Here is a 20783-nt window from a genome sequence, read left to right on the forward strand (position 1 = left end):
GTACCAATCTTACTCCTTGCTGTTGGTGTTTGACTCTGCAGTTGGTATGATCCTGTTTTGGATTTCATATTATGTCTTATTGCTACTCTTTATGGTTGCAAACAGCCCGGAGACATGCAATCACTGCTCTGCAAACAAGCAGCCATACCCGCAGAATTCAGGCCACTGTGAATTTGCTTCACTGTGTTATGTCATTGGTTTAATCAGTTTTGTTTTGTTTTCCATCTAAGCACCATCTGCCTGGCCTCCTCCGCTTTCCTTTCAAGATGGCTGCGCTGAGCAAAATTATCCCGTTTCTGAAAAATGCATGGGGAAAGGATCCAGTTGTCGTTCTCTCTTTCGGCATTGGTTTTATGGCTTTGGTGGCACCGTGGGTCAGTCCCTTAACAAAATACAGCACCATGATAAACCAGGCTGTACCATATACATATCCAGTTCCAGTTCAGGATGATGGCAATATGCCAGATATTCCCTCCCACCCTTGTGACAAGGAAGGACCAAGTCTTGAATGGCTAAAGAACTTCTGAGACAGGCCCTTGTGATGAATTTGCCTAGAGAACCAACACTGAAGTGGCAACCCAGGCCTGCACTGCTCTCTGCTCTTTTGTGTACATGTGTAACATTTTCAGGCTATAATAAACTTGCTAACTTAAAGGCAAAAAAAAAAAAGAAGCACCATCTGCCTCACATTCCAAATTTTAAAGCGGTGTTGGTGCAGAGTGAGTGCATCCTCTGAATGCAGGGACAACTTTTGCATTGCTAAGCTTCACAGAGTCACATGTTCCACCTGGACTGTGACCCCGGAGTTCTTTCAGCAGAAACATCTTTGGGATCCAGCAGTCTGCAACTGGAGCATGACAAATCTGTGGTCACCTTGGGAAAGCAGAACTGTTTTTAAAGTAGCCTTAATCTGGCCAAACCAGACATTCCTTTTAGGTATTTTGTGTCTGAATGATCTATGATAATGTTAATGGGCTTTGTCATTTATTTGGATTCACCACTCTGCCAAGGGCAAGGCCTGTGGTTTGAAACAATCATGTTTACATATACAGAATTCATCCTTTATATCCCTGCACTTTCTACTTATTTTCGTTTTGCAATTATAAATAATTAACATCCCTTTAATGATTTTTTTAAATGGCTCTACCTTAAGGGTTGTATTTTTTATTTTTATTTTTTTTACCCCAGGCACACGTGTAACCTCCAGTAGAAAATTAAGAGTTATGGAGTTATGTACCAGAGGAAGCTGTGTTCTTTTTTTTTATAAAAAAAGGGGGGGACCTCTTAAAAATGCAAATCTATGCAACACCGATGCCAAAATAGCTGCTCCAGTAAGTGAAACTAATGTGCTGAACTTGCCAGTACAATAATCCAAAATATGGAATGGTTCCCAAACAACAAAGTTCTGAATTCTAACTTTTCTCAGTAGTAAACAGCCTGTTACCAAAACAGCATTCCTTGAAGATGCTTTATGCAGGAGTTGAAAGGAACTGCCCTTAAATGCAAATTTCTAATTTTGTAATGGAAGTTTATCTATTGACCAGACAAATTTAAGTACACTTTCCCACAGCACTTTGACTACTCAAGTGTGGTTGCTTCTTCTGCCGACTGCACTGGGGGCATTCAGCATGGCTGGCTTTAAATGCCCCCCCCCCCCGGCCAGCCAGGCATGAAAGCAGACAATGCTTGGCCCAACCAGCAAGGCACTGACCAGCAATAAAGGCCTCTGATTGGCTTCCAGAGGCTTTCCTCTGGTTCCATCCCAATATATAATACTGTACGTATAGGGGTTTATGCAGTCAACAAGCTTTTGTTGAACATCACCCTGATCTCAGAGCAATGTGAGATCCAGGGACTGTATTTCCTTTGAAAATGAGGCACAAATGAGACTGTGGTGTCTTTATGTAATATGGTTTATTATTTACACATATCTACAACCTGAGCCTTAACACATATACACAACATTAGCATTAACCCCAAGAGGTTCTTCATCGCCATCATCACCATAATCACCAATATATATATTAACACATTTAAAAGGCTGTAGTATGTTAATCAGCCAAAGGCTTGGTAGATGAGGAATGTTTCAGCCTGGCACCTAAAGATGTATAATGAAGGCACCAAACGAACCTCCCTGGCCTTTCTGCTACAGCTGCATCCTTGGGTTCAAGAAGAAATCACCCATGGCTCTCCTTCTGCTTTTCCAGCCTTCAACATTTCTCCCTCTAGATGACATCACAGCAAACTCTCCTCAAAACTCTGTCCTCCTGATTATCTGAGAGCTGGGGGAGGTGCCCCAACCATTTGCCCTCTGGCACAGAGTCCCCTCTCTTTTGCTTTTTTAATGGCCCATCATCTTTTCCTTTGTTCTCTCTTAATGGCTCATCTCCCAGGTGATTACCTCATAAGGCAAGTAGCCTGCCTTGACTTTTAACCCTTGCTGGATCCGAGAGATCAGGAGGCTTAATTAAATTCTAACACTTACTGGGTCCATGGATTTAGGGGAGACTGGCACCCCCCAAACTCGTAACAATATATATTATATTACAACATTGGAAGAGGGTAGGCTGTGTGCCAGGCCCTTCTAATGCATTCATGGAATAGTCTCCCCAGTGAGGTGATGACCTAGGAAATGGCCATTAAGGGAACAAAGGAAATGGCTTAATACAACAAGCTGCTTAACTTCCTGCTAATTAGAAAGACAAAGGCCAGAGTCGAGAATAGTGTGGTGTCAGCTAGGAGTGGGGAGCCCATGTGTATGTGTGTGTGTGTGTGAATCCAAGGCTTAGTCTATGGGGTGTTAATGCTGTGATCCCCTCCATCAGTGGCAGACATTGGGGTGTCAAATTTAAGCAGTGCCCGTTTGACACCAAAATGTGGCACACACACCACTTCTTGTGCTCTGTTCCATGTCATAGTTGCAGCACCTGGCAGCTCAGTGCCCAGTGAGAATGAACCAGTGCCTGCGCCCCCAGATTGTATTCATGTGTAAAAATAACCCCGTATATCTTAAAGACCCCACTGTTTCTGCCTCACTCCAAAGGAAACTCAAACTCTGGGTGGGCACCCAGACCCTCTGGAATCTCACACCACTCAGAGATTGGGGTGGCCTGCTGCAATGAGTTAAAGATGTATTCAAGTCTCCAGGGCCAGATGAACTACATCCAAGAGTATTAAAAGAACTGGCAGAGGTGATTTCAGAACCACTGGCAATAATCTTTGAAAATTCCTGGAGAACAGGCGAAGTTCCAGCAGACTGGAGGAGGGCAAATGTTGTCCCTATTTTCAAAAAGGGGAAAAGAGAGGACCCAAACAATTACCGCCCAGTCAGCCTGACATCAATACCAGGAAAGATTCTAGAGCAGATCATTAAGCAAACAGTCTGTGAGCACCTAGAAAGAAACTCTGTGATCACTAAAAGTCAGCATGGGTTCCTGAAAAATAAGTCATGTCAGACTAATCTGATCTCATTGTTTGACAGAATTACAAGCCTGGTAGATGAAGGGAATGCTGTGGATGTAGCCTATCTTGATTTCAGCAAGGCCTTTGACAAGGTGCCCCATGATATTCTTGTAAAGAAGCTGGTAAAATGTGGGCTAGACAATGCTACCATTCAGTGGATTTGTAACTGGCTTACTGACCGAACCATGTTCAAATATATAAAATGCTACCATTCAGTGGATTTGTAACTGGCTTACTGACCGAACCCAAAGGGTGCTCATCAATGGCTCCTCCTCATCCTGGAGAGTAGTGACTAGTGGGGTGCCACAGGGTTCTGTCTTGGGCCCAGTCTTGTTCAACATCTTTATCAATGACTTGGATGATGGGCTTGAGGGCACCCTGAGCAAGTTTGCAGATGACACCAAATTGGGAGGGGTGGCTAACACCCCAGAGGACAGGATCACACTTCAGAATGACCTTAACAGATTAGACAACTGGGCCAAAGCAAACAAGATGAATTTTAACAAGGAGAAATGTAAAGTACTACACTTCGGCAAAAAAAATGAAAGGCACAAATATAGGATGGGAGACACCTGTCTTGAGAGCAGTACATGCGAAAAGGATCTAGGAGTCTTGGTTGACCACAAACTTGACATGAGTCAGCAGTGTGATGCAGCAGCTAAAAAAGCCAATGCAATTCTGGGCTGCATCAATAGGAGTATAGCATCTAGATCAAGGGAAGTAATAGTACCACTGTATTCTGCTCTGGTCAGACCTCACCTGGAGGACTGTGTCCAGTTCTGGGCACCACAGTTCAAGGAGGATATTGACAAGCTGGAACGTGTCCAGAAGAGGGCAACCAAAATGGTCAAAGGCCTGGAAACGATGCCTTATGAGGAACGGCTTAGGGAGCTGGGTATGTTTAGCCTGGAGAAGAGAAGGTTAAGGGGTGATATGATACCGGTAGCCATGTTCAAATATATAAAAGGATGTCATATAGAGGAGGAAGATTGTTTTCTGCTGCTCCAGAGAAGCGGACACGGAGCAACGGATTCAAACTACAAGAAAGAAAATTCCACCTAAACATTAGGAAGAACTTCCTGACAGTAAGAGCTGTTCGGCAGTGGAATTTGCTGCCAAGGAGTGTGGTGGAGTCTCCTTCTTTGGAGGTCTTTAAGCAGAGGCTTGACAGTCATCTGTCAGGAATGCTTTGATGGTGTTTCCTGCTTGGCAGGGGGTTGGACTGGATGGCCCTTGTGGTCTCTTCCAACTCTATGATTCTATGATTCTATGAAAGAAAATGTTTAAAAATACTTTAAAAACAAAACAAAACCAGAAGCCTTTTTATTGGGTATAGTGGGGGAAGAGACACCAAGGGAAGATAAAAGACTGTTTATGTATGCGGCAAGAATTCTCTTGGCCCCAAAATGGAGACAACAAGTAGTACCAACGAAAGAGGAGTGGCAGATGAAGATGATGGACTTTGCAGAACTGGCGAAGCTGACAAGAAAAATCTGAAACCAGCATGATCAAGTAGTCCAAAAGGACTAGAGTAAATACCTGTATATACGATATCTGAAAGATTATTATAAGCAGTTAACATCACTAGTAGGGTTGTCTGCTGACTTGCAATGAAAAATATAGAAATATACCTTTCTATATTTATTTAAATTCTGAGCTATTTTGTAATGAGTGTAATTAGAATTGGAAAACATACAAAATGAAATGATATAAAGGTTAATTTTGAAAGCCATGAGGCGGGAGGGAAGGAAGCTAATAGGTTCTAAAGAGCCAGGGAGGTAAACTGGATGATAATGATGTGAATGTATTTTATTAAATGGAAAATAATTAGAAATTATATACAAAACAAAACAGAGATTGGGGTGGCCTGCAACAAGTTGGTTGCACATCAACTTAAAATATGGCAGGCAGACCCAACATCATGTCCTGTATTATCCTCTCCCCCCAGGCTTTTTTCTTCCAGAGTAGTGGCGAAGAAAGTAGGTACAGTGTTACCTCTACTTACGAATTTAATGCGTTCCGAATGCACATTCCTAAGTCGAAAAAAATTGTAAGTTGAATCCCATAGGAATGCACTGGGAGAAAAAAAATCGTATCTAAACCCTATCTAAAAATTCGTAAGTAGAAAAAAATCCTATCTAAACCGCATCCAAGATGGCGGACGGAGCTCCATTCGTAAGTAGAGTTATTTGTAAGTAGAGGTACCACTGTAAATGGTTTGTTTTTCCTTGTGGAACTCTTGCCAGGCTGGGTGATTCCTGATAGAGTTGTCCAGTACAGAGAGTTCCTCCTTTATTAGCTTCGATCAGATGTTTGAGCAGCTCCTTGGAGAAAATGTGGCATAGTTTCCTTGCATATTCAAGTAGGATAGGTGGATTGTAGAGGGTTCTTAATTCTAAGACCCTTAGGTATATGTCCAGGTTCTTGCATTTAGTCAGAAAGAAGATGTCAGTCTGTACCTGTGCAAGTTTCTTGCTGAGGTTGATGGCAGGGCCGGGTCTAGGTATAGTCCCGGTGGCGCGGGGCGCTGCGCAGTGAAGCCGCACAAAAGCCGTGCTGCGCGCTGCGAGGGCGCCGGAGCGATCTCCGCGCCTCAGCGCCCAACCTGCTCGAGACTGCCCTGGTTGATGGACTTCCATTTCATGCGGCTCAATGTGGTGCCTTCCATAGTTGTAGTTACAGGTAGGTAGCCGTGTTGGTCTGACATAGTCGAAACAGAAGAATTCCTTCCGGTAACACCTTAAGAGACCAACTTCTTCAAGTTTCTGAAGAAGTGTGCATGCACACGAAAGCTCATGCCAAGGACAAACTTAGTTGGTCTCTAAGGTGCTACTGGAAGGATTTTAAAAAAATTTTTGTTTGGACTACGGCTATTTAACTGTAACTAGAAGAAAGTAGGGTAGCTGATGGGGATGGCAACATGAATAAAATATCGAGGGGGGTATCAGTTAATCAGCCCCCCTCCCCGCATAATCAATCACATGACAGGGCACACACCCCATTTGAATTACCGTGCCATCAATTGGGGAGGGGGCGAAGACCCCATAGCCCCTAGGAGTTTCCTCCTGTGGCAGCAGCCGCAGGACCATCTGGCCTCCCGCCAGCTTCGCGGGACACCTGGCGGCCCCTCCTGTTGCTGCTGCTGCTGTTGTCATGACTCCTTCCCAGCAAGCAGCGCCCGCTCCGGCGGAGCCGAGATAGTTGCCGGGCCGGGAGCAGCTAGGAGAGCCGGGTCCGGAGAGCCCGGCCGGATTTACGGGCCGGACGCGCGTTATTCCGAGGGCCGCTCCTTGGCGGAAAAAGGAGCCGAGGGGGCCTCGCCCGGCAGAGAGAAAGCGGGTCTCTCTTGGCACTCGCCCTCCCCGGAGACGGACAAAAGACGCACCCCCCCCCCTCGCGACGCCCTCAGCTGAACTTCGGGCGGGCGAGGGTCACCCGCGGCCCAGCCGGGCTCGGGGCGAGGCGGAGGGGCAGCTCGTCAGGCCGGAGCGGCGCAGGCTCCTCGCGGGACCCGCACTCGACTCGACCACCGGCGCGGCTGCTGCTGCTGCTGCTGCAACTGTGAGGCTCTGCGCAAACCCCTCCTTGGATCTCACTCTTTCCTGTCTTTTGGGAAGCTCCCCCCCCCCAACGGAGCATCCCGGTTCGGTCTGCTGCATTGAGGGGGGCGCTGGTGGTGGGGGCGGGCGGCCAGCCTCCTTTTTCCAGGGGGGAGGAGGGAAGGGGGTGGCGCCGCTGCGTCCGCGGAGGGCTCGGCCAGGCCTGGCCTGCGTGGGGCTGGGGAGAGACCGGCTGGCGGAGCGAAGGCCGCCTGTTGCTTCTTGGGCAGGAGCAGCTCGGGCTGGCCCAGTTCCAGCAGCGGGATCTGCCGGGAGGGGGAGGGGGAGAGGGCGGGTCTCGGCCCGGGTCTTCCCTCGGCGGCTGGACGAGCAGGAGGGATGCGGCGGGCCGGTTCTGCTGCAGCGTCTGGCACGGGTAGGAGAAGGAGGAGGGATGGGGAGGCCCACAAAAGCGCGCCTTCCCCGGCCAGTCCAGGCCTGGGCTCCGTCTCCCTCCTCCCTTTCCTCTGGCAAGGAGTTTCCTGCGGTCACGCACTCTGCTCGCCTTCTGAGGCAACTGTCGTTCCTACCCTTTGATCTCTCCCCCCTCCCTTGATCTCCCTAAAACACTTAGGGTTGGTCGTGCTGCGGGGTTAGATGCAACATCTTTGCTTTTTGGGGGGTGGGGTGGGGGACCGGGGAGCGAGCATCCTCTCCCCTCCCATTAGGCAAACCGCGGCGCTGCAAATGGAAAAGAGCTTGCATTGATGAGGTGGGTTGGGGGGGGGGGTAGATGTGCTCCGTTTGCATGCGCGGTGGAGCGGGCTGGGGGGCGAGGATGCCAAGGAGCATCATCATCCCCAGATGAGGGAGGTCTGGCTTGCTTCGCTTTTTCGCCCTCCTCCGTGGAAACAGCTGAAGAGGAAGAAAAGGAGGCGAGAACTACGCCTTAATCTGGGCTGGGCGTTGTTTAACAAGGTTTATGTTGTGTTAGAAGTAGGCGAAAAGATGAATATCGCCCGCTCTTTCGGTGCACGTTAATAGGTAGAGCTAGGTTTCTAACCTGTTGTAATAGCTGGGAGCCCAGGGATAAGGAGTTGATAATTGCTTCAGATACAATTAGCGTGCAATAGAAGAGTTTATTGGTAAGGATGAAAGTGAGCAAAACATTACAGACATCGTGCACGTGCTAATAAATCCACTTCGTTTTATCTCGTAGTGAAAATGCTAGATAATCAGCTGGTGATAATTGAGGGGGAATTAATAGCATCTCCTCTGCATTAAGGAATAACTGATGTGTCAAATCTTCCTGATCAAAACCAGTGTATGAGCATAGTCCTCACTGCTTGTAATATTTGTATCATGATGTGCCCATTCTGCTGGAAACATGATTCAGCGACGCTTTCCCAAAGCAAGAGGGGGGGGGGCAGTCTATGCAAAGCACTATTTCTGTATTTTCAAAATAAATGCATGTCTTTAGTAAGCCTCAAAGCTCCAATTCAGAGTTTAAGGGCACTTCAGTCCACTTAGTGCTCTGCTGCATTGCAACTATTGAGTTTTAGTGGTGCACTATCTATTTTAAATCATTAGCTTTTCTGAAAATCCCAACCACTGTAATCTCTGTGGTATTGTGCAGAGATTACCAGACTGCAGTGTCAGGCACTTCCTAGGATTACTTATATAAATTGACATATTTGGCTATCTTTACAAGTGTGGATCTAGAATGATTTACATTATTGCATACAATGGGTGAATTCTGTCCCCAACTAATTGTGCAGATCTTTATGTGTTTCGTGCAATACAATGAGAGTGAAGCTTCAAATGGTAGGTGCTTTTTGTTTCTGATTGTGGCAGTTCTTAATTTAGTTTTTCCAAAGGCTTTTATTGACTAGTGAATAACCATAGTACAGTATAACCATAGTCCAGTACTGAGACTTCCTCTCCAGTGTTCTTACATATAGGAGGACAAGTGGCGTGGGTTCTGTGTAGCATGACCCTGTCTGCAAAGATGTCTTGCATTTTCTTGGTAATATAGCACCTATTTCCACATGACATTTTGGAGAACTGTGCTTGATTATTTATGGCAGTCTCCTCTCCAGTAAGCAGTTCAGTGCACTCATTGAAATGAATGTCAGCATATTAATGGATCTTAGTGTGGTTTTCTTTTCTTTGCAGATTGCAAAACTACACTCTACACTTGACAAGCAAGTCAGGCTTTTGTATTTGACTTGAACTCATTTTGTATCTGGCTGTTTATCTTGCTTTGCTACAGTGACATGTTTTGTCACATTGCACAGATGGTGGGCATTGCAACCCATTGCAATTGACTTGTTGGGCCAGCAAAAAGGTTTGAGTAAGAAGCCCAGATTAAGGACAGATAATGGGTGGTCACATGTTACATTCAACACATGTACAATCTCTGTACCTGGATACACAAGCAGTTTAGGGGGTACATTTGTACAGTATTCACATGCCGTGTTCAGTGACTGTACAGTCAGGGGCGTCTTTAGCCTTCCACTTTGAGAAGCGAGTTCCGAGAAGGTCAAGCAGTTGTACACTTTGTTTTTAAAAAAAACATTTTTTTTTAATTTTGTTGAAGAAATTTTAACATGATCAAACATTCAAATTACATTTTTCAATTTCTAATCCTTTCGGTGTTGGTGCTGCAATTCGAGACAAGCCCATCCAGGACTGCAAATACACACACGGCACAGCACACTTCTCTGAAATATTACACTTAAATGATACTTTCAAGGCAGCATAGTCAAACTAATTACAGTCCATACATCTCTTTTCTGTGAATCTACAACAGCTCAAAGAAATAGCGGCTATGACTGAGCACAGAGAAGTGCGGGGGAGGGAATTGAGAAAACCCAGTAGCCGCTATTCTTGTCATAGCTGCCAAGTTTTCCCTTTTCTCGCGAGGAAGCCTATTCAGCATAAGGGAAAATCCCTTTAAAAAGGGATAACTTGGCAGCTATGATTCTTGTGCCTAAAAAGTGTGTGTCTGTGTGGTACCTACCCTCTTCAGAAACCACCAAAAAAATGCACGGGGCACACCTCTGCCCTTTTGCATTGGCTGACTGGTCTCCAGTCACCGCTCTTCCACTTTCTCTCTCTCTCTCTCTCCCCCCCCCCCGCTTTACCTTCACATCCCTACTAATAGCAAAGGGTGGGCTATCACACCAGCAAGGGCAGGTAAGGGCAGGAGCTTCAGCAGATGTTACTGAGCATGCTCAGAACTCACGAGCATGCTCAGTAGAGTGCCTTGAATTCCATCTGGCTGGCAAGGGATTAGATTTTTTTGTGCTTGCAGGCTGGTGGGGGCTGGCTAGAGAGAAGCCAAAGCAGGAGCTCTGTGGAAGGGAATTGAACAGCTGATGCTCAGGCTCAAGGCACTGCTGAATCTAAAGTTAAGCAGGTAATGTGGTTTTCTAGGGCTGGCCTCTCTTGGCGGTGTGGGAAGGGAAGTGAAAGCAGTTAGGACTGGAGCTCTGTGGATGAACACCAGAGTGGTCCTGCTGCCCAGGGAGAGTTGTAAGAAGCCCAGATTAAGGACAGATAATGGGTGTGTTCACATCAAATCCAAACTCCTCCTCCTCCTCTTCTTCAGGCATAGTTAATGCTATGCATGCATTCGTCCACTAAAACAGATCTCTATTCTGCCTGTTGATCAAATCTTGTAGTGAAGCGTCTCATAAAACCAAAACGTGAAAGAATCCGGGAAGATGAAAGCAGCAGCAGAGCATAATTAGCAGCACAATTAATACCCCGTTAAAAAAAAAAGAATACCTGGCGCTTCAAAGAAAACACTGAGGTCAGCCAGGCAAACTGTTTGAGGGCAGGGGTGCCAACTTGAACAAAATATTATAATATTATTTTGGGAGGAGGGGGCGCAGGTAAGCCCCAGCTTGCATAACCGATCCCACACAGCATCTGAATACAAATGCCCATTAAGTTTTTTTGGGGGGTCTGGCACCCTCAATTTTTTTAAAAAAATGTTTTTTTGGGGGGGGGGAGAGAAAAGGAAACCTGGCCCCTAGAAGTTTGGAGAGATGGTTCCATAGTTGAGGCACCGTGACCGAAAAGTGGTCCCGGTAGCTACCCACCTTCTCGGCCAGCCTCTTTTTTTCCTGGGGGGAGGAGGGAAGGGGGTGGCGCCGCTGCGTCCGCGGAGGGCGGTGGGAGACCGGCTGGCGGAGCGAAGGCCGCCTGTTGCTTCTTGGGCAGGAGCAGCTCGGGCTGGCCCAGTTCCAGCAGCGGGATCTGCCGGGAGGGGGCGAGTCTCGGTCCGGGTCTTCCCTCGACGGCTGGACGAGCAGAAGGGATGCGGCGGGCTGGTTCTGCTGCAGCGTCTGGCGCGGGTAGGAGGAGGAGGAGGGATGGGGAGGCACACAAAAGCGCGCCTTCCTCGGCCTGGCCTGGGCTCCATCTCCCTCCTCCCTTTCCTCTGGCAAGGACTTTCCTGCGGTCACGCTCCCTGTTCGCCTTCCCTTCCTTCAGCAACGCATTTGCTTTTTTGGGGTGGTGGGTGGGGAGTGGGGGTGGGCACCAGGGAGTAGTGAGCATCCTCTCTTCTCCTGCTAGGCAAACTCAGGGAGTTCAAATGGAATGGGACTTGAATTGCTGATAGGAGAAGATGCCGGGGTGGGGGGTGGAGAGGAGATGTGCTCCGTTTGCATGCGCAGTGGAGCGGGCAGGGAGCGAGGATGTCAAGGAGCATCATCCTGAGCCGGAGAGAGCCTGGCTTGTCGGTTTCACATTTTTGCCCTCCTCTGTGAAAGCAGCCGGAGAGAACTAGAGCGAGCCGAGAACTCCGCCTTTGCCCTTGTTGGGAGCGGAACAATGAGGGTTAGTTGTGCTTGGGCTACAAACTCAGGCTCATTTCCCTTGGCTAGGCGCTGCTTAACAAGGCTTATTCCCACCCCACCCCCCTTGTGTTTAAAATGACTGGTTGAAAAAAAGTAGAGAAATGCAAAATCCTCACACTTTTGGTGTGCTTGAATGGGTAGGGTTTTAGTCTGCTGGGAGCACACAGTTAAGGACTTCATCATTACTCCACATTGAATTAGCCTGGAATAGAAGAGATTGGCTTTGTGTATATGCTGGAGCAAAGTAAGCAACCAGAGTATAGGTGTTATGCACACCCAGTCGCTTTTACATCTCATCCTGAAAAGGCCCGAAGGCCAGCTGCTGCTCAACATATCAATTGCACGGGAAGGGAATTGATATACAGTAATCCCGTGTGTTAAAGTACAACTAATGTGTAAAATGGTCCTGATCAAAGTCGGTGTATGAACATAGTCCTCACTGCCCTTAATATTTGTGTGGTGTGTGCCCATTTTGCTGGACACATGATACAGCAACGCTTGCCCAAAGCAAGAGGGGTTCATTAGAAGTAGTGTATGGAAAACACCATTTCAGTGTTTTTGAAATTAATGCAGTAAACACCAAAGCCCCAGTTCAGAGCTGAAGTGTGCTTCAGTTCACTTAACTCTCTATCACATTGTGACTGTTAAGTTAAAGTGATACACTATCTATTGTCATCATTAGCTCTTTCTTTCTTTCTTTCTTGCCAACTATCTCTGAGCTAACACTCTGGAGATCATGTAGCTATCTTTAAAGTGTGGATCTAGAATAATTCACAGGAGTGCAAATAATGAGTGAATTCTTTCTTCAAGTAATTATGCAGTTCTGTAGGTGTTTTGTGCACTACAATTAGAACCAAACTTCAAATGGTAGATGCTTTTTGTTTTTGGTGGTTCTTAATTTAGTTTTTCCAAAGGCTTTTATGGACTAGTAAATAGCTATAGTACAGTATAAATACTGCATGGTGGTACAGAGACTTTTTCTCCAGCGTTTTTACATATAGGAGGACAAGAGGCTTGGTTCTGTATAGCATGACCCTGTCTGTAAAGATGTCTTGTATTTTCTTGATAATATAGCACCCATTTTAAAGAAAGGCTCGCATGACATTTTGGAGAACTGTGCTTGATTATTTATGGCAGTCTCCTCTCCAGTAAGCAGTTCAGTGCACTCACTGAAATGAATGTCAGCACATTAATGGATCTTAGTGTGGTCTTATTTTCTTCGCCAATGACAAAACTACACTCTAAACCTACGGAGGGAAGGTGGTAGGCAGCCTTTTCAATAAGCAAGTTAGGCAGTTGTAGTTGACTTGAACTCATTTTGTATCTGGCTGTTTATCCTGGGGGCTGACCTTTAAAGCCCTAAACGGCCTCGTTCCTATATACCTGAAGGAGCGTCTCCACCCCCATCGTTCAGCCCGGATGCTGAGATCCAGCGCCGAGGGCCTTCTGGCGGTTCCCTCACTGCGAGAAGCAAAGCTACAGGGAACCAGGCAGAGGGCCTTCTTGGTAGTGGCACCCGCCCTTTGGAACTCCCTTCTATCGGAGGTCAAGGAGATAAACAACTACCTGACATTTAGAAAACACCTAAAGGCAGCCCTGTTTAGGGAAGTTTTTAATCTGTGATATTTTAATGTTTTTTGATATTTGTTGGAAGCCGGCCAGAGTGGCGGGGGAAACCCAGCCAGATGGGCGGGGTATAAATAATAAAATAATAAAATAATAATCCTTCTTTGCTACAGTTGACATGTTTTGTCACGTTGCAGAGATGGGTGGGCGTTGCAACCCATTTGCAATGACTTGTCGGGCCAGCAAACAGGTCTGAGAACTGAGTTGTAAGAAGCCCAGATTAAGGACCGATGATGGTATGTCTTGTACAGGGACAGGCTCCATGCATTTAGAAGTTAAAGAAGCACATACATACAGATGGACCTGCCTTCAGTATTGTATTGAACAAAAATTCCTAGTAGCATGTTAGCTTTCTGCATGAGCTCCTGCATGAGCAAAGATCAGGATGATGTTATTTGTCCATAATACCAAGCCCCAATCCTAAACAGAATTAGGCATGATTTACGCTTGAGCTCTGCAGTGTCTTTGCAAGCCAAAGGGGCAGTTTCCTGTGGCAAAACGATTGTGTGAATTGGCTCCCCTTCTAAGTCAGGTGCTTTTGACCATGGTAGTAGATGGTGAGGGAAAGTTCTGGGTTTTAGCATAACTGGCATGCAAACTGCTTTGAAAGCCACTTTATGAAAATGGTTTGCTATAAAATTCCAGCAAACTTGGAATATGGCTGTGCTTTCATTTTAGCTATGATGCTGGAAAGTGTATGTTTGAGTTGGGTTTTGTTTGGAAGGAAGGAAGGCTGAAATTAAGGAGGCCTAGTTTTAGTGAAATGTTTAGGACTTATTCCTTGGTGCGTTTTATGAAATCATGAAGTGAAGAAACCATTTTGTGTCAAAACAGAAACTTACGCTTTGTTAGATCGCTGTTGTTACCTGTGCTCTTTATAATTAACAGAGAAATAGACATTTACATTTATCTTTGATTGCCACTGAATTTGATGAATGTGTGCCCTGAACCTTCTATTGACATGCTTTCCCATAAAGAATTGGAATACATTCTTCTTGTCTTGGGTTAAAATAGAAATCTGCATTAGGACAGCCAAGGTCAATATCAGCTTTAGGAAAGTAGAAAAGCGCCGCTGTGAACGCTGGTATAGATAGCTTTTATCTCTCATCTCATCCCTAAGGTTTTTTTTTTTTTTTTACATCCATAGGCATGAGAGCAATGAACTTTTTCTATGATGATTTAGTCTGAATGTTTAGTAGTTAGTATCTTCTAATGCCCAGACTATACTTTAATCTTTAGATTTAGGTTTGACCAGGCCCAGCTTGCAGTACTGTAATAAAATTCAAATACTTATGGGTTTCTAACAAGAGTATTCATGAGAATTCTAACATGGTATTCATGAAATCAATTGGATTATGTAAATCAGCTGCTTAAATATTTTTAATGTGAATTCTTTTGATGTTTCATTATTGCTTTCTGATCCTAGAGCTTCTAGCAACAGTGCACTGTGTGGATATTAGTTTGTATAAGAAAAATAACTTCACTTATTTTGAATTTATTTATCTGAAATTTATATATGCAGCTTTCTTTTCTACCGTCAGAGATGAATGGAGATATTGACTGGTTAAATCATGATCAATATTTAAAGAAATGGTTTCTTCGAACAGTAACAAAGACAGTCTTACATATATTACAGAACCCCAAATTAACTGTTAGGAAACAAAGCTAGCACAATCAATTATTAATAGCTGCAATGAATTTCTGCAAATATGAGTTTATGTCAGTGCTATTAAGTGATTAGCTTTATTTGCCTAAGTGATCAGCTTTATTTGCCAGGTAATTAGAAGCAACAGGATACAGTACTTTAGTTACAAATTTTACTTCGGTGGCAGATTTTGTTTTATATTTAGCCAGATAAAGAAACAAACAAACAGAGCAATAAAAAAGCAAATGAAAAATGTTGGTTTTTTAAATGCAATTATGTTTCTAGATAGTGTGCAGGAGTATATTGGTGTGTATACCTAGACTGCACCAGGACTCGGGAGCAAGACTGCTCACTCCTGCCTTTGCTGTTTGATGACATGTTTTGCTTCATGGAATTTTTTGCCAGATATTGTCAAATGCGCTGAATCAGTAGGTTGGATTGGATGATATGTGTTCTTGAATCTTATTCAGATGCATGATCTGAAGTGAGAGTGCCATGCCCTCCTAAAACATTTCTGACATTATGGGTTAGACCATGGGTAGGCAAACTAAGGCCCGGGGGCCAGATGCGGCCCAATCGCCTTCTAAATCTGGCCCGCGGACGTTCCAGGAATCAGTGTGTTTTTACATGAGTAGAATGTGTCCTTTTATTTAAAATGCATCTTTGGGTTATTTGTGGGGCATAGGAATTTGATCATCTCCCTCCCCAAAATAATACAGTACGGGCATAGCTGTCAAGTTTTCCCTTTTCTCGCGAGGAAGCCTATTCAGCGTAATGGAATTTCCCTTTAAAAAAGGGAGGACTTGACAGCTATGAGTCCGGCTCCCCACAAGATCTGAGGGACAGTGGACCCGGCCCCCCTCTGAAAAAGTTTGTTGACCCCTGGGATAGACACTTGTGGGCATCATTTTTAAACAGAGAATATGGGTGAAAAATCCAGTACAACAAGCCAGTTGTGCGGTTGATCTCACAGATACCGTAGCAGAAAAAGTGCACCAAACAAAATATGAGATGGAATATACAAAATATCAGAATATTAAATATCAGTGGCTATTTAATGAATAAACCCCAATGGATTTTTCTGTTACTAACCAAGGGAATCCATGTACGGTAGACACTTCTTTTGTTTTGCTTAGCTTTACCTACTGAATAATTTTACAAGGCTTTTACCCTTTTTCCTATGCCTTTTATATTTGATTGGGGAAATGACCAATTTTTGCCCTTCAGAAATTTCCTTCTGAATTTTCACATCTTAAATAGCATTTTACTGGTTTTGATAGGTTTATAGTAATTGTATGAACTCTTTTATGTCATAGTTTAATTGTGTATTTGTGGATATATGTTTAAGCAGATTCCCCAGATGCAGATCAGTTAAATGCATTGATAAATATATTCCTTATATAAATACTGCACTTGTCACATTCTGGTGTACTTTTTCAAAGTGCATATAAAAGTAGGAATAAAATGGCTGTATAATTTGAGTTTACAATAAATCATTTACAGTAATAAAAATATTTCCTATAACAATTAGAATGTTCTACAAGTATTGATAAAATAAGAAATAAAACAATAGGGATTATGTCTTTTACCTTTTATTAGTACTTTTGTCAGCTTTTATTAATTACCATTAACAGTTTTTTTTAAAAAAACTTTTACAGTTCATATCTTGCTTTAGCATCACAACCAATCAGTAAAACAAATCATACTCCCCCCCCACTTTTTAGGCAGTTGGGTTCCCAATAGAGTGACTTGATTGAGGCAATTCATTTATCCATTAACTGTGATAAACTTTGGCTTATCACTGCATTTGCTCTGCATTGCTTTAACCTCTCCCAGCTTTGATAAGATCATTGACCAAGTTGCGTTGCTTGTTGAGAAACAAGATAATGGGCTCAAAAATGCTAGTCATGAGCAAAATATTGTGTGCATGTGTGCAGAATCTTGTGTGTGTTTAAAGAACATGTCGTCACGAAAAATAGTGCCCCATGGTTGTGCGGGGAACAATAGTTACAGTATTGAACAGGTAAAGTAGCAACCATATTTCATGGTTATTATGCATCACAGTTTGAGAATAGGTCATATTCTTGCATGTGTTATAAACAAAACCTGCCCTTATTATTCCCTTATGGGGTACACAAGAGTCTTTTGTAGGTTCTCCATAACAGAGGCCAACCAGAGAATATTGAGAAGCAAAGCAGCTAGTAAGCCTGATCTTCATTAAAGCTGTTTAATAACCAACAGGGTACTCCCCTCACACGCAGGAGTTTGGAGGAGGACTGGTCCTAGAACAAAGGTGTGCCTGCCCTTATATAAAATAAAAAATTAAAAAAATCCTTCCAGTAGCACCTTAAGAGACCAACTAAGTTTGTTCTTGGTATGAGCTTTCGTGTGCATGCATCTTCGGTATCTGAAGAAGTGTGCATGCACACGAAAGCTCATACCAATTACAAACTTTGTTGGTCTCTAAGGTGCTACTGGAAGAATTTTTTTATTTTATTTTGTTTCGACCAAGAACAAACTTAGTTGGACGCTAAGGTGCTACTGGAAGGAATTTTTTTATTTTTATTTTTGTTTTGACTATGGTAGTCCAACATGGCTACCTACCTGTAAAGGTAAAGGGGCCCCTGACCACCAGGTCCAGACGTGTCCGACTCTGGGGTTGCGGCGCTCATCTCGCTCTATAGGCCGAGGGAGCCGGCGTTTGTCCGCAGACAGCTTCTGGATCATGTGGCCAGCATGACAAAGCTGCTTCTGGCAAACCAGAGCAGCACACGAAAACGCCATTTACCGTCCCACCGGAGCAGTCCCTATTTATCTACTTGCACTTTGATGTAGGTGGGCAGGAGCTGGGACCGAGCAACGGGAGCTCACCCCGTTGCAGGGATTTGAACCGCCGACCTTCTGATCAGCAAGCCCTAGACTCTGTGGTTTAACCCACAGCGCCACCTACCTGTAACTGCCCTTATATAGACATTTTGAAATTCCCTGCCCTGGAGCTCAAGACCACCCCTCCATACATCATACATACGTCACAGAAGGGGTGTTCTACAACAGAGATCTGAGTGCCTTGTTTATCTCTTGTCTGCCAGGTTATATGATAATGCCTTATCTGATTGCCTTTCCTGGTAGTCCGCCATTCCTTTGAGGTGGTAATTACTTAATTTCCTGAGACAATGGGAAGGTTCCCTCACCCCCTCCCTCCTTGCAGAGAAACATTTGGTCAGTTTTAGGAGTCAAAGTGGTTTCAAGACTGTCCTCTTAGACATGTGACCTATACATTCATGTACGTGTTTGCTTGGTACACTTATGAACATTTATTATATATCTAAGACCTTAAAATTCCTATGACACATGTGCCTTAACTTTAGATGTAAAACAGTTGTTGTTTTATTAATTTAACCTGATGCAGCAAGGGGACCTACGGTATATGTCTAAACAAGTTTCCTCTTGAGTATCATCAGCTGAAGCCACAGATGGGAATGCTCCTCTGAGTGTGGGTGGAGCATAACTAAAGTATGCTTTAAATAGTATGCACATCTTAATGTGTCTCCACATCCTGATGCAAATACTCATACAGAGAAAGGTTTCTAAAATGTGATTCAAACTGCGTGGGAGTGAGAATGAAAAAAGGAGGCTGCAGAAAACTTCTGAGATTTCAGTTGTGTTTAGAGTAGGGTTGTCATATCTTTTAAGAGCCAAAAAGAGGACAGCCCGAGCTAGGGAAATAGGCACACAGAGTGTTACTTGCAGTGGATTTAATTTATTTACAGTGGGTTGGGTCCAGAAACGAGTGAGCGGAGGTCTGTTCACAGAACGTTCCCCTGAATGGAAGGAAGAGGTGATTTTGGCCAATTTCCTCCCTCCCTGTGCAGTTTTGCTCATTCTCTGAAGTTCTGTTCTGGAGCACCTGTGTGCCTTCTAGAACAGTTCTACCTTTGAACTTTAGAAGATGTGCACAGTCATTTGTCTGGCTCCAGCTATTTAGCTCACCATCACTTATTTCTGTAGCTGAAGGGCTAGGCTTCCTCTAAAACAAAACAACCAAAGGCAGCAGAAACTTGCTGGATGACCAGATGCCAAGTTTTGTGCTTGCACGGTGTGATCACAGATGCTTAATATACACACACTTCCCTAGTATTGTGTAACTCTAGAAGAATCCTAGGGACACCTCACTTAATATCTAATTTCATCCTCTCATTTGATAACGGAGGCTCAGGTAAGGAAGTATGACTGTATGTGTAAGGCAATTTGCATCTCAGTGTGAATGCCTGAATACCGGTAGTTCATTCCTTTTTGTGTGGGCGATCAGCTTATAAATCTGTTCCTTTTGCCATTCGCTGGCCTCTGTAAAATTGATAACGTGGCACTCACACACAAAAGGCTTCCTCTCTTCCATCCCAATGGGATGTTGCTTCCCTGTGAAGTCCAGCCTACCTAATGAACATGTGGTACCTGGTTATCAGTGTTAATTCCAGCAAGGCTTGAGAAAGCCATCGCTGCAGTAAGGGCTGCAAGGCAAAGCCTGTTACTGCACCTTCTATCTTTGGCATCGCATGTTTGTTAATCTGACGCTGTAAGCCTTATAGTTCCACCGAGGTATTTATCGAAAATGGATTTGTGAAATATTAAGAGGATCTGTTTAATGAAGCGTGGTGAAGCTTCTGGTTGGAAATTATACGGTCAAGCACAAAAAGATTTTTCACATCTATTGGGAGGGAATTGCAGGATACGTGCCTTTTTAACAAAATGTTGAAGGTTCAGTCAAATAACATGGGATGGTGTGTCGTAGGTAACAGAGTTGCAAAATCCAGGGACTTGCCCTGCCTTAATTAGTAATGATGTTTTCTTTATATTATGTGTGTCTGGTTGTCTTTCTGGTTGTCTATGCAGCTGTGTATAATTTCCCTTGAATTATTTCTTTTGGTGAAAAACGAGCAAAGCAAAAAGTTGCCCAGTGGTTATGGGGAGCATAGAAAAGCAGCCATATAGGTGAAACTCGGAAAATTAGAATATCGTCAAAAAGTGCATTTATTTCAGTATTGCAACTTATTATTATTTATTTTTCTTTTAATTTTTTACAAATGCTTTCTTTTGGAAATTCCACAGTAATAAAACAAATAGTTACAATAATGCAAAAATAAACATTGCTATTACATTTCATTAATTCCATTCCGTTTATAATTGACCCGCCAAGGACAAATAATTACAATTACAACAAATAAAGGCTTGACATATCTTGCTTTGCATGTCATGCATCTATCTCATATATTGGTTTCACCTTTTAAGTTGCATTACTGAAATAAATGCACTTTTCGACAATATTCTAATTTTCCGAGTTTCACCTGTATTGCTTCTGCCTTCTACAACTTCGTATTTCTCCAGCACCCCGCTTTCTCTGCCCCTCTTTTCCTCCATATCTTCGCGGGAGTTTGCATAGTGGGTTTTAGAACCTGCATTTTGAATACTACAGCATAATGTTTGTTATCATTTAAATAAAAAGAAGCAATTGTTGTATGCCTGTGCTAGTAAATTGCTTAGGACAGGGTGCCAGTTCAATCTCTTACAACACAACATCACTGTGGCATTGCAGTGACACAACAACTGTGCAAACATTTGAGATGAGGTAGCTAATTAGCTTGT

General features: G+C 44.1%; 2 protein-coding genes across 27 annotated transcripts in view; both read left to right on the forward strand.

The window, feature by feature from the left end:
• Positions 1–235: 235 nt before the first annotated feature.
• LOC118097651 (NADH dehydrogenase [ubiquinone] 1 alpha subcomplex subunit 3-like) lies at positions 236–669 on the forward strand. Its single transcript, XM_035140743.3, has one exon. It carries the CDS (start codon positions 267–269, stop codon positions 525–527), a length of 261 nt encoding a protein of 86 aa, XP_034996634.3. The 5' UTR covers positions 236–266; the 3' UTR covers positions 528–669.
• Positions 670–6638: 5969 nt separating this feature from the next.
• Positions 6639–20783, forward strand: part of MPDZ (multiple PDZ domain crumbs cell polarity complex component) — a 116759-nt gene continuing 102614 nt past the window's right edge. For 21 of the 26 annotated variants that reach the window (XM_088658982.1, XM_088658986.1, XM_088658990.1 and 18 more), the window contains exon 1: positions 6639–7023. The gene's annotated coding sequence lies outside the window, so the exon portion shown is untranslated. Of the gene's footprint in view, positions 7024–7382; positions 7438–10315; positions 10423–11240; positions 11366–20783 lie in introns of those variants that run through there. The other 5 variants (XM_088658985.1, XM_088658984.1, XM_088658994.1 and 2 more) reach the window with 5 other exon arrangements.

The sequence above is a fragment of the Zootoca vivipara genome, chromosome 15, assembly GCF_965207765.1.
Source record: "Zootoca vivipara chromosome 15, rZooViv2.hap1.1, whole genome shotgun sequence".
Lineage (NCBI taxonomy): Eukaryota > Metazoa > Chordata > Lepidosauria > Squamata > Lacertidae > Zootoca > Zootoca vivipara.